The following is a 12,530-nucleotide window of genomic DNA, read 5'->3' as shown; positions in this document are numbered from 1 at the left end:
TGATGCAGTTGGTCCACCAGCTGCTCGACCTTCTCACCAAAAATATTATCCACCGGCAAGGGACGTCGGCCAGTCTCTGCTGGGTGCGGTTGTCCAGGTCAGAGGCACGCAGCCATGAGAGCCTGCGCATCACTATCCCTTGGGCCGCAGCACGAGATGCCACGTCACAGGTGTCATAGATACCTCTGGACAGGAACTTTCTGCATGCCTTCAGCTGCCTGACCACCTCCTGATAAGGCCTGGACTGCTCCGGCAGGAGCTTATCGACCAGGTCCGCCAGTTGCTTCACATTGTTCCGCATGTGGATGCTCGTGTAGAGCTGGTACGACTGGATGCGGGTCACGAGCATGGAGGATTGGTAGGCCTTCCTCCCAAACGAGTCCAGCGTGCAAGACTCCCGCCCCGGGGGCGCCGAGGCGGTATCCCTCGAACTCCGTGCTCTCTTGAGAGCAGAATCCACGACCGCCGAGTCATGGGGCAATTGGGGCCGCATTAACTCTGGGTCCGAGTGGATTCTGTACTGGGACTCTGCCTTCTTGGGAATGATGGGATTAGATAATGGTCTCATCCAGTTCCGAAGCAGTGTCTCCTTGAGGACATTGTGCAACGGCACCGTGGAGGACTCTCTAGGTGGTGATGGATAGTCGAGAACCTCGAGCATCTCAGCCCTCGGCTCATCCACAGAGACCATGGGGAAGGGAATGCAAATGGACATGTCCCTTACAAAGGAGGCAAAGGAGAGGCTCTCAGGAGGCGAGAGCTTCCTCTCTGGTGAAGGCGTGGGGTCAGAGGGAAGGCCCGCAGACTCCTCTGAGGAGAAATATCTGGGGTCCTCCTCTTCCCCCCATGAGGCCTCTTCCTCGGTATCGGACATAAGCTCATGCAGCTGAGTCCTTAACCGGGCCCGGCTCGACGTCGAGGCACCGAGGCCTCGGTGTCGTCGAGCGGTGGACTCCCGCGCCGGCGGGGACGAAGCTCCCTCCATCGACGTCGACGGGGACTCCACCTGCATGGTGGTCGAGAACGGCGCCGCAAGCGGCGGTGGTGTCGACGGCCTCGGCACCGGGCTAGAGCTCGCCGGCGCCACAGTCAACGGCGCCGAGGGCGCAAGCACCCCCGGCGCCGGCACAGCCTGGCGCATCAGCCCTTCCAGGATTCCCGGAAGGATGGCTCGGAGGCACTCGTCCAGGCCCGCTACCGGGAAGACGGGGGGGGGGGGGGGGGGGGGGGGGGGGGGGGGGGGGGGGGTCGGTAGAGGTGTCGTGCCGGAAGCTGCTCGGGTCCAGGAGACTGCACCGAAGTGCTGGGACCCTGACGCGTCGGTACCTCCACTACCGAAGGGGATCTCTCCTCTCGACGCGGACGCTTCGGCGTCGACTCCTCGCTGGCACCGAGAGCCGGACGCATCGAAGGCGACCGATGACGGTGCTTCTTGGATCTCTTGCGGTGCCCGTCATCGGTGCCAGTGGGAATGGAGGAGGAGGAGGTCGATCCCCCTCGGTCCCGAGGAGCCGGGTCAGACAGGGTTCGGTCCCGAGGGCCATGGGCCGAGGGAGTGACCGGGGCCGATTGCCCACGCGGCCTCTCACCCCTACCCTCACCGGAGGACCGGCGGGCCGACGGGACCTGTTCTCCTGGGGTCGATGCCATCGGTGCCGATTTCGCGGGCATCGATACCGGTCCCGAAGGGCCGGCCGTCGATACCGATGCCGTCGAGGTCGACGTCGAGGGGCCGGCGCAAGTTCCAAAAAGACGGTCCCGTAGAACTTGCCTCGCAACCTGAGTCCGTTTCCGGAGACCGAGACACAAAGAACACGACTTGATATTGTGCTCCGGCCCGAGGCACTGGAGGCACCAAGCGTGGGTGTCGGTCTGCGAGATAGACCGGCCGCACCGACCACACTTCTTAAATCCACTTGGGACCTTCGAGGACATCGACGGAAAAATCGCGTCGGCGAAATTAGTCGTCGATGGTGGCGGTAAATCACACCTCGAAAAATAAAACGGCCGCGCGGCCACCAGGCCGCAACGCGACGCCCCCGCTAGAAAACGAGGGAAAACAAGCGCTTCACTTTTTTTTTTTTTTTGGAAAAGGAAAAAAAGGTCCGGAACGCGCGGGGACCAGAAACAAAAGAAAAAACGAAGAAATTACGCGAAAACGCGGCGGTTTTCCGGGGCTGACAAGAGAGAGCGGTGACGCACGACTCTCTCCAGGCGCGGAAAAAACAAGACTGGCGGGAACAGTCGCGCACGGGTGGGAAGACGGCCGCGCATGCGTGGTGGGCATGCCCTGTGTGCGGACCGCCCGCGAAGCTTCTTCCGGTTGGTGGGGGCTGCCGCGGACGTCACCCAGCCGTGAGAACAAGCAGCCTGCTTGTCCTCAGAGAAAGCAGCGTTACCTCTGGAAGCTTCTGCACCTAGTAGCTGAAGAGAAATGTAGTCCTGTGCTGCGGCACCTAATGCTGACATAAGCCTTCACTTTCTTAATCTCAAAAAAACCACCGACTACAAATTCCACATCATAAGGACCACGCTTATCCCTACAGACGTAGAAAAGCAATGTAATATTCACACACCTTGCAATTTCCACAATATACTCTTCTGCTTATGTCTTACACACAATTATCTGAAGAATCAAAACAGTTACATTCAGTATGCGACTTTTAGTTACCGAAAACAACCACCTCTCAAAAACATAACACATTTACTACTACTACTTAACATTTCTAAAGCGCTACAAGGGTTGTGCAGCTCTTTACAGTTTAACATAGAAGGATGGTCTCTGCTCAAGAAGCTTACAATCTAAAGGACAAATGTACAGTCAGTCAAATAGGGGCATCCAAATTGGGGCAGTCTAGATTTCTTGAATGGGTATAAAGGTTAGGTGCTTGGCGTATGGGCTCAGGAAGTTTATTCCAAGCATAGGGTGAGGCGAGGCAGAAAGGGCGGACCTGGAGTTGGCGGTGGTGGAGAAAGGTACTGAGAGGAGGGATTTGTCCTGTGAGCGGAGGTTTCAGGTGGGAACGTAAGGGGAGATGAGGGTAGAGAGGTAATGAGGGGCTGCAGACTGAGTGCTTGAACTGAATGCAGTATCTGATTGGGAGCCAGTGAAGTGACCTGAGGAGAGGAGTGATATGAGCATATCAGTCCAGGCGAAATATAAGATGTGCAGCAGAGTTCTGAACGGATTGAAGGGGGATAGATGGTTAAGTGGGAGGCCAGTGAGGGGTAGGTTGCAGTAGTCGAGGCGAGAGGTAATGAGAGAGTGGATGAGAGTTCGGGTGGTGTGCTCAGAGAGGAAAGGGACTGTCAGGGACATGGGACCCTTCCACTTCCCCAATCCCATGGTGCAGTCCTTCTGCTGAAATAATATTTTAAAACTCTCCTTAGGGTGCACCTGTACCTTTCACATTTCATCAAAGACTGAATGGGTTCACAGACCTAGAACAGATAAACTGGATGATGATGATCATGCATACTCACCATATGGGTACTGCAGTACAGAAAGGGCACCATTGCTGTACTCCTCATGTGAAAACTTGTCATTGCTGAGGCACTTATCGAATTCATCAGATCCCACCAACACAGGGGTCCTGGAAGGAGAATCTGAAAATGGATGAGAAACACTAAGTCACAACCCTGCCACCATAATTTGTTTTTCAGGATTGTTTTCACTGTACCTAATTACTATTAAATCTGCTAAATCATCAGCTTGTAAAAGTGCCAACAGATTCCCAGGGATTAAGACCTTTACTTACGGATCAGTGGTTTCCATTTGATTTTGGGCAATGAAATTATTGCATTTTCATTCCTTCTGGTATCTAAAGCTGTTGGGCCAACAGGAAATTTTTCTGAAATCCTGACAGAGGACTGCAGGTAGAGCTGGCCTTGATACATTCCTGTCCGAGAAAGCAGAAAACCAAAACAGCTATTTTTCAATGTTAAAAGCAAAATCATCACACTGTTTATACACACTTTTCAGGGCAAAAGAGGCATAAGTAGAAAAATCAGCATTTCCAGTGAAAGCCACCCAAACAAATTTGTACTGATCCACCATTTTTGGTGTCAGGCAAAACAAGGAATTTATGTGCTCATGAAATTTAGGACTAAATGGACATTTAAGGAAACTTCAAAGAGAAATTAATGATGTTCTAGTCAAGGTATAAAATGGGAAAAGAAATCTCTCAGCAGCTGACCTATATGGAATTTCTTTCGATCTGAATCTATACACAGGACTCTGAACACAATTCCAAGGGTATTTTCATTCCTAGACTGAATTGGCCCTAATTACTTGATTCAAGATGGAAAGAAAATGGGCAGGAAGAAGAGTGCAGATCCTAAGTAATGGACCTTACAAATCCTGGAGGCAGCCTCTTCACTGAAGAACCTGGCAGAAACGCCTGATTTCCAGGCTCTGTCTGGCTAATAAACGTAGTGAAAATGGTTTAAGGGTTTTGTATTTAAGACCTGCATATGCCAATATCCAGTTTGGAGAACTATGAGCTTGAAAAATATAAAGCAAAGGTGATGACTGTCTCACCTAAATAAAAGCTGGACTCTGTGGCTCCCCTGGCAGCTTCCACAATATCTTCATCTTCTTCCAAGATTTCATCATGTGAGGTATATTTGGTATCATCAAACAAACTAATAGGAATGATTTTGCCATCTTTAACAAGCCAGGCAGAAGCAATTGGAGTGAAAAACTAAGACAGAGAACAATTAGTTAGTTTGTATCATTTTAGAGATCAATATACCAAAGCTGAAGACTTCAAATCAATTTTTAATTGACGACGTAGCTTCAACTTGTAATAACTGCAATTCTACTGAATAATTTGGAGGTCCAGTCTTACCTCCAAATATGTAACTTTTGAGGAGATGGGAATCATACCTCTGGGACTACATGCAGATTCATTCTGTCCACCAAACAAATAAATAAGGGGCAGGACCGATCCTGCCACTAGGCGGACTAGATTTCTGCCTATGGCGGCAGAATGGTTGGGGGGGGGGGGGGGGGGGGGCAGTGGCACAGCTCCAGCATATAAGAAAGCCTTCCTCACTTCTCATCCCCCTGACAGGCCTATTACAAACACCCCTTTAACTGCTCCCAGGCCAGTTGGAAATTTAACCTACATTTAGGGGTCCTTTTATTAAGGAATGCTAATGGATTTAGCACACACTAAATGCCGTGCAGCACATAGAAATACAATGGGCTGCATGCATTTAGAGAACCTTATAAAAAGGACCCCTATAAACACAAGCCTGCACTCAAGCGCTGCAATGTCTTGTCCTCCTCCCTTTTTTTTTTGTTTTGTTTTGTTACATTTGTACCCCGCGCTTTCCCACTCATGGCAGGCTCAATGCGGCTTACATGGGGCAATGGAGGATTAAGTGACTTGCCCAGAGTCACAAGGAGCTGCCTGTGCCTGAAGTGGGAATCAAACTCAGTTCCTCAGTTCCCCAGGACCAAAGTCCACCACCCTAACCACTAGGCCACTCCTCCACATTCAAAGCTAACAGAACACCTGGCTTCTTCACACAGTCTAGAATAAGTGATAGAAATATGTAGACAAAAAAACCCCCCCAAAACAAACAAGAAGCCAGACTCTGCATATATAGCAACATCAGAGAAATAGAAACAGTGATGCATGTCTCCTTATATTGTGCAAAATAAAAGACAGCAGATATAAATTTAAAAAAAAACCTGAAACATTCCATTTGGTAAATAAAAAATTAATAAAAATTAAAACAAAAAAAAGGAAAAAAAGGGATACCTTTATACTGGACTAATTTTACACATTTTTTTGACTAGCTTCCAGAGGCTAAAACCTCCTCTCTCAGGTCAGAATAGTATCAACTTATTTTCTGTTTTATTTTTATTTATTAACTTTTAAAGTGGACTAACACGGCTACCACACTACTTCACCCTAAATTAAAAATAAAATTATTTTTTCTATGTTCGTTGTCTGGCCATTTACTGGTCTATATTCAGACAGTGGAAGTCAGCAGTTTTTTACATACTGACTGCCGTGGGCAATATTAGGCCCCAATATTCAATGCTGGACCGTTCTGGTCACTGGCACTAAATACTTAGATATGACTAGATTGTATTGCCATCAACTCTTATGCAGATCCCAACTGATATTCAGTCAGGATATACACAGCACACGTTTTATCGTGGCTTAGTAAAAGGACCCCAAAAAAGATTTTCCAAAGTCACACAGTTACAATTTTAGCAAACTGCAAGTCAAATCCAACTTACAGTCTTCTTTTTATCTAGCATTTTCAATGGAAATGTATAATATATGCCAGTGGCCTTCACTGCAAGGCCCAGGGGCCAGTGACAGCCCCCACTAACCCGAAGTGTGGCCCCCTGACTCTCTTCCCAGTACACAATTTTTCCTCACATCTTCCTCAGCCTTGCTGTTGGCACACCTCCATAACAGTTATTCTGTTTAATATCCATAACAAGCAGCTCTCAGTGAATCTGAGCTATGTGATTCCCAAAATTCCTCTGTAGTCTCAGACAGAGAGCACCATGCTGTTCACTTACTGCGAGCTATATGATGCTGGAAGAAAACTGAATACCTGTTCAAAAGCTGCCACCATAAACAAACCTCCAGAAATAGTATATGGGAAGAATAAAAACAGTTTTTTTTTTTTTTTTTTTTGGGGGGGGGGGGGGGGCGGTTACAGAGAGAGACAAGTTTGAAGGAGATGGGGGTGGAGACAGGATAGTGGAGGTTGACAAGGTGTCTTCCACTTTGTCCCCTGATGGTTTTGGCTCTCTCACTGTACTATTTTGACAAACTGGCCCATGCTTAAATATAGCAAAAATCTCCAATACATGCAGTTGCATACCTCATTAAGCTTTGTAGAAATATGTAAATATAAATATCTCCCCCCCCCCCCCAAAAAAAAAATAGTTACAAATAAAACCTAAAAACCAACCCAGGGAACATAGTTACAAATTAAATGTGAACCAACCAGATAACTAAAAAGATTGATGGATGAGAAGCATTACTGAATGCCCTGTTAGAAGAATTTGAACAACAAAAGGGATGGTGAGGAAGTGGGGGAGGGGGGAACAGTCTGAGCATGGGTTTAGGGCACATTTTCAAGAGTCTGGGGTAGTGGGAAGGGGCTGTAAGAAACCAAGCTCTCCTCACACGGCAACAAGAGATTTAATTGCTTTTTGGGATAAGAGGAGAAGAGTTGGGATGGGAGGATGACGGAGATTGGGTAAGTAGTGGGGAAGTAAGGTGAAGGGGGGTATATTAAGATTTGTAGAGTCACGGTATTTAGCATGAAAAAGATTTAGGATGGTTCACTGGAAACTCTGTTTAATGTTTGACAGTGTTCAAATATTTGTAGAGATTGTTCTGGATTTGTCATGCTAATAAAAGATTTAAACTAAAAACAAACAAACAAACAAACAAACAAACCTAAAGCCAGTTATTCAACACAAATCACCTGCGATGTGGACCATGCACATCTTGAACTAATGGTGTCTTCTTCCATACCTGGTGTTCCCACTCCAGATGGCCTCCTTGCTTACTGAAGGCCATGACCTTCCAGTCTGTCACCGAGACCTTGATAACAGAGTCTTTTGTCATAGCTTCCTGCTCATCCACCTCAGAAATTATTTTGGATTCATCTGTGCTGATGCTTGATTCAAAATTGCCTTCAATAAACCCAACTCTAGGTTCAATATCCGGGATGTAACGCAGCTCAAAGTGTCCAACGCTAAAATTCCACCTGAACACAGAAACACAAAAATTGATGAAAAGCCTAATAAAAAGCTCAATTTGTAACACATTTCTGACACTGTTTTACACGGATATCAATTCAATTTTCATTGCAGACTGTCAACAAGTAGCTGCCATTTATCTGGACAACCGCAGGAGCTTGCCATCAAGAAAGATACTAAAATTAGCCATGCACTTTGTATAATAAGTAGTATTTTCAGGTATACAAACAGTAATCATTTGTTGTTCTGTTGTGATTATTGGTATTCTTTGCTCCTTCACAAGTCTCAGAATTTTCCAAATTAAAAAGAGGAACACATTACTTGCACTCACTAATTGGAAATTTTTTCCTATCACGTCCCAAATGACATCACTTACAAGTCACAATATGTGAATCAAATCCTATTCCAGCTGAGGTAATTTCTGGTAGTATCACACTTCTGGAAAGATACAGAGAGATGCAACTGAGGCCTACCAAAACACTGCAACATCTGCACAATATAATCTGTGAGGCGACATTAGTATAAGGAGTAATTTGAGGATGTCTGCTCAGAAAAAACAGTTGCTAGATACATGAAGCAGCATCTTAGCGCTTTGACTGCTTTTTGCTGCCCCTTCATCCCCTTTGGCAACTGCCTCATCTTGACTAATGGTTAGGTTGGCCCTGCTTCTTCTACTGCTATTCCTGCCCGTGTTTTGTTGGGCCCTCCCCTGGCTCCACAATTCCAGTTTTTTCATCTACAAATTAAGCCCCAATAAGCAAACAGGATGCTCTCCTCTGGGAAACACAGTAAGTATAGCACCTGAGAGAGCAGGAGTTAGAGAAAATAGGCAGATGAGTTAAGTAGCCTTTCTGCCTCATGTAATAAAACTGTGTTAAAAATCAGCACTAGATTTTTAATGTGTTTTTTAAATTAACCTCTGCCCTATACATTTTTTCTACTTTTGATGTAATAATTTAATTATATGAAAAACCAACAAAATAAACATGTATGCTAAATCAGAAGTAAGGTAAACAAAAGAGGTAAACTAGAGTCCCCCGAACCCGCTGCCAGTGAAGGGGCGAGCGAAAGGGGGCCCACAGACTCCCCCTTGACATGGAGTCCAAGCGTCTGCGCTTTTAAGCCTGATCATCCAAGACCGGCAGTAAGCTCTGCCTTAACTCACCCAGGGACACCTCCCCCTCACCCTGGGGTCCCCAGACCTTGAACTGGCTGAGAGGGAGGAAGGGCCTGTTTCATTAAATAGGCCTGATGTAGGAGAAGTATAAAATCGGGTGACAAAAAAAAAACAACTCACCGAAGCAGCTGGTCCCACTGACATTGCCGGTCCCTGCCCTAGAAGTAGAGAGGGACCCCCCAGCAATACTGCAGGTCTCCCCCGCCACCAAATCTGCAGGTCTCCCCCACCACCAAATCCAAAGTTGCATGGGCCAACTTGGGAGGCACGAACTGCAGCAGCACAGAGACTGCCACCAAAGGAAAATCCAACATGGCATGCGCGTCAGCGATTACCAAATGGGAAACCGCCATGCCAGGGGACAAAGAAACACCATCCCCCACTAAAGCCTCTGAACATCCTGTGCTGCATTGCCCCGCCACATTCAGACGTTTCCTGCAACACGAGCATCTTTTTACAGTCTCCGCTGCCATAAATCTACAAAGAAACCGCTCGTCGGAGGAACAGAGGGAAACGAAGCAAGTTGCACTCACCATACAGTGCCGCTCAGCTGCGGAGCCTCCCAACTACAAGCTCACTGCCCAATATGGTCCAGTAAGCTCCTTCAACACAGTATTCAGTCAGACCAGATATCCCGCACTTTACAGGCCAAAAGCTAAAAATCTCTCTCTATGCCAGCTGAACTTTTTTTTTAATTTTTTTGTGAGGAAGTTTACAGAGCAGCCACAAGAAGCCTGAGAATCACTGGGAGAAGGGTGTTATCGAGGTGAGGCAGGGACCTGACAAGCAAGTATGTCCACAAAGGTGGTCCCAGTGACCAAACACCCCCTGTATCCCTAAAAAAAAAGCAAGTTCTGATGAGCACCTAGACTTACATCATCTACAGTCATTATAGAATTTCAGAAGGTGGAGCCCTTGATGATACCAGGGATGAGATGCTTTAATAGGTAGCAGAGGGACAGTATTTGCCAGGGCAGAAGATAATGTCGCATCCCATGTAGACAGCTGAGACTCCAGTGAGGAAAATGTGAATTCAAAAGGAAAGGGGTCACAAGAAGCAAAGAAGTGGTCATGAGTGAGGTCTTAACTTCCTGACCAGTTTAGGGGAGCTGCAAGTGGGTCAGACTAAGGTCGAAGGTAGAGAATAACAGAATGTAAAGACACAATAATCTGACCTGGGGACAGAAAGAGAATAAATAGAGATAGGTGCATCAGGTGAGGATGTAATAAGGTCTAAAATTTGACCAGAACAACATGTAGGAGTGGACATATGTTGTGCTAATTTATTTCACAGAGAAATGAAAGGAATCAGCATGAGTAGAAACGTGAATATTAAAGTCACCTGTGAGAAGAGGAGAGAAATCGATAAGATAGGGAGAAAGGACATCATAAAGTGCTTGCAGAGATGTATGAGAAACTGGGGGAAGTAGGTACACAACAAGAAGTGTTATAAAAGGGGATGAGTTCAGAGACAAAGCCATAGCCTCCAAGAAAGTAGAGGAATATTGGTGTAAAATAGTAAAATTAAGAGAAAAGAATAGCTAGTCCACCACCACGCTTATGGGAACGGCTAAAGAAAGTGAAAAACAGGTGGGCAAGATTGTTCCAGAAAGAAAAGATGAGAATCTGTCCCATGTTTCTGTAAGGCAAAGAAAGTCCAAGTTGAGGTCTGGAAGAAGATAAACTGCGATTTGTGACACGCTGAGCAAGTGTTCAAAAGGCCTGCATGAAATAGTAATAATGTTCTGGGGGGAAGGCAACTAGATAGTGGAACTGTATCTAAGAGGATTGATATTGTAGTCGGGGAGCAAAATAGCAATGCCAAATTATCAGAGTAGGTATAGAAGAAGCCGACATACTGGGGAGAAAGAAAATAAAGTTTAATTAAACATACCTAAAGTTGGTGCTATGCTCCTCTGTCACACATCTTCAGCTGTGCCATGAATTAAAAGCAACAAAACTTATACTGTGATTCTAACGTCTCACTTCTGCTGATGTGTGTGTGTGTGTGGGGGGGGGGGGGGGGGCGCTAATCTAGCGCGTTCGGGGCCTCTGGGACAGCAATACAAAAATGCATACAGCAACTTGTGTAAAACAAAGCACAGCAAAGATATACAATATAAGTGGTCAGCTAGAGTACGTGCTACTGTCTGCAGCAAAGTGGCCAAACTCTGCTCTCCAAGAGACCTTAATTGTTTCCACAATTAGAACTCATGAGACATTCCCATACCATGGCTCTACCAACATCCCTGGAGGTTCTGGTAATACTTACTTCTCATTGCCACTGCGTGGTCCCACTGCACGTACTGTCTTTTGTGTTCGATGCAGTAGGAGAACATCTTCCTGTTCAGTATCCTCCTCATTCCAGCGACGACAACCCATGGCTGAACAAATGTATTTCACCTGTGGAGCAGCAAGAAATGTTTTATTCACTCTGCACAGATAAACCAGTTTACTGTTTAAATGGTAAATTATTCATCTAACACGCATAATTCAGTGCCTATTTCAGGAGTAAAGGCCCTTGACAAGGTTAGGCATGAGTGGATGAGACACTACTGGGTTGCAGAGGGGGAGAGAGAGAGAGAGAGAGATGAAGAGAAAATCTGCATAGTGCTCTTTCTAACTCCTAAGAATTTTTCCTGGTGCAGTTTTCTAAAACATTTTTCATCCTAATCCTGTATTTTCCAGCCTGACACAAAAGGAACTTCAAAATGTGAATAGAGCTTTGAATTTGGTGCTTCTGAGGAGACAAGTTGATCACTATCCCCTGATACACAAAACCATTTAACTGGCCAGATATTCAGACTCTAGGAGGGAGCTCGGCTGCTTCCCACAGTCAGTCCGGATATTCAGTGTTGGGCCGTTTCTGGTGACCAGCATTATATATATATTTTAGATTGCGCTGCCATTGCTGAGTGAAAGTGCAATTTAAAGACGCTCATTCACTCATGGACTCCATAAGGGAACTTAGTAGGATTGCTCATTTATGCTCCCATTTACCCCCTTTATTCCATAACTTTAGTGCTTAAATGTAAGCCCCAAATGCGAACTACAATTATAGAATACTAGCACTTAGGGGCATGAAAATATACTCATGCATGTTAAATGATAATTGGATGCTAAGCGATGCACGCAACTTGCTTTGCACTAGGTTCAGTAAATCTGGGCACCAAAAGACATCCACACGGAGCACTATTCTATAAACGGCACTCCGAATTGCACATCATTTATACAATAACGTTTAGAGCCGATTTCCACACCAAATTTTGGAAACAAGGATTTACACCAACTGAAACCTGGTATAAATCTATAAAAGGACATAGAACGAAGTTAAGTTAGGCATGAATCCCCTGAATTCTATAATATTGTGCAAATCTTGACCCACCCATACCCCTCCAATAGCCATGCACCCTTTCGAGTTGCACGCTAAAAAGATTTGTGCGCGGATCTTTATAGAATAGTGCTTATCAAGATGCACGCTCAGATCCTAATTGGAGCCAATGGTTGTTAGTGCCCAATTATTGCTAGTTAGCTCATTACTCAAGATGTGTGCGCAACTTGGGTGCACAATTTTGAGCACCATTCACAGAATCAGTGGGTTAGTAT

General features: G+C 46.0%; 1 protein-coding gene across 3 annotated transcripts in view; it reads right to left on the bottom strand.

Moving 5' to 3' along the window:
• The window catches only part of EIF2AK3 (eukaryotic translation initiation factor 2 alpha kinase 3), a 138,711-nt gene that overhangs the window by 65,162 nt on the left and 61,019 nt on the right, over positions 1-12,530 (bottom strand). For all 3 annotated transcript variants that reach the window (XM_030191038.1, XM_030191039.1, XM_030191040.1), the window contains exons 4-8: positions 11,197-11,327; positions 7,521-7,755; positions 4,541-4,703; positions 3,759-3,899; positions 3,484-3,606 (exon numbers count right to left, since the gene is read on the bottom strand). In XM_030191038.1, coding sequence (XP_030046898.1) covers positions 3,484-3,606; positions 3,759-3,899; positions 4,541-4,703; positions 7,521-7,755; positions 11,197-11,327 — 793 coding nt within the window. The remainder of the gene's footprint in view (positions 1-3,483; positions 3,607-3,758; positions 3,900-4,540; positions 4,704-7,520; positions 7,756-11,196; positions 11,328-12,530) is intronic.

This window comes from Microcaecilia unicolor, chromosome 2 (assembly GCF_901765095.1).
Source record: "Microcaecilia unicolor chromosome 2, aMicUni1.1, whole genome shotgun sequence".
Classification (NCBI taxonomy): Eukaryota; Metazoa; Chordata; class Amphibia; order Gymnophiona; family Siphonopidae; genus Microcaecilia; species Microcaecilia unicolor.
This window is presented reverse-complemented; position numbering and strand designations above follow the sequence as displayed.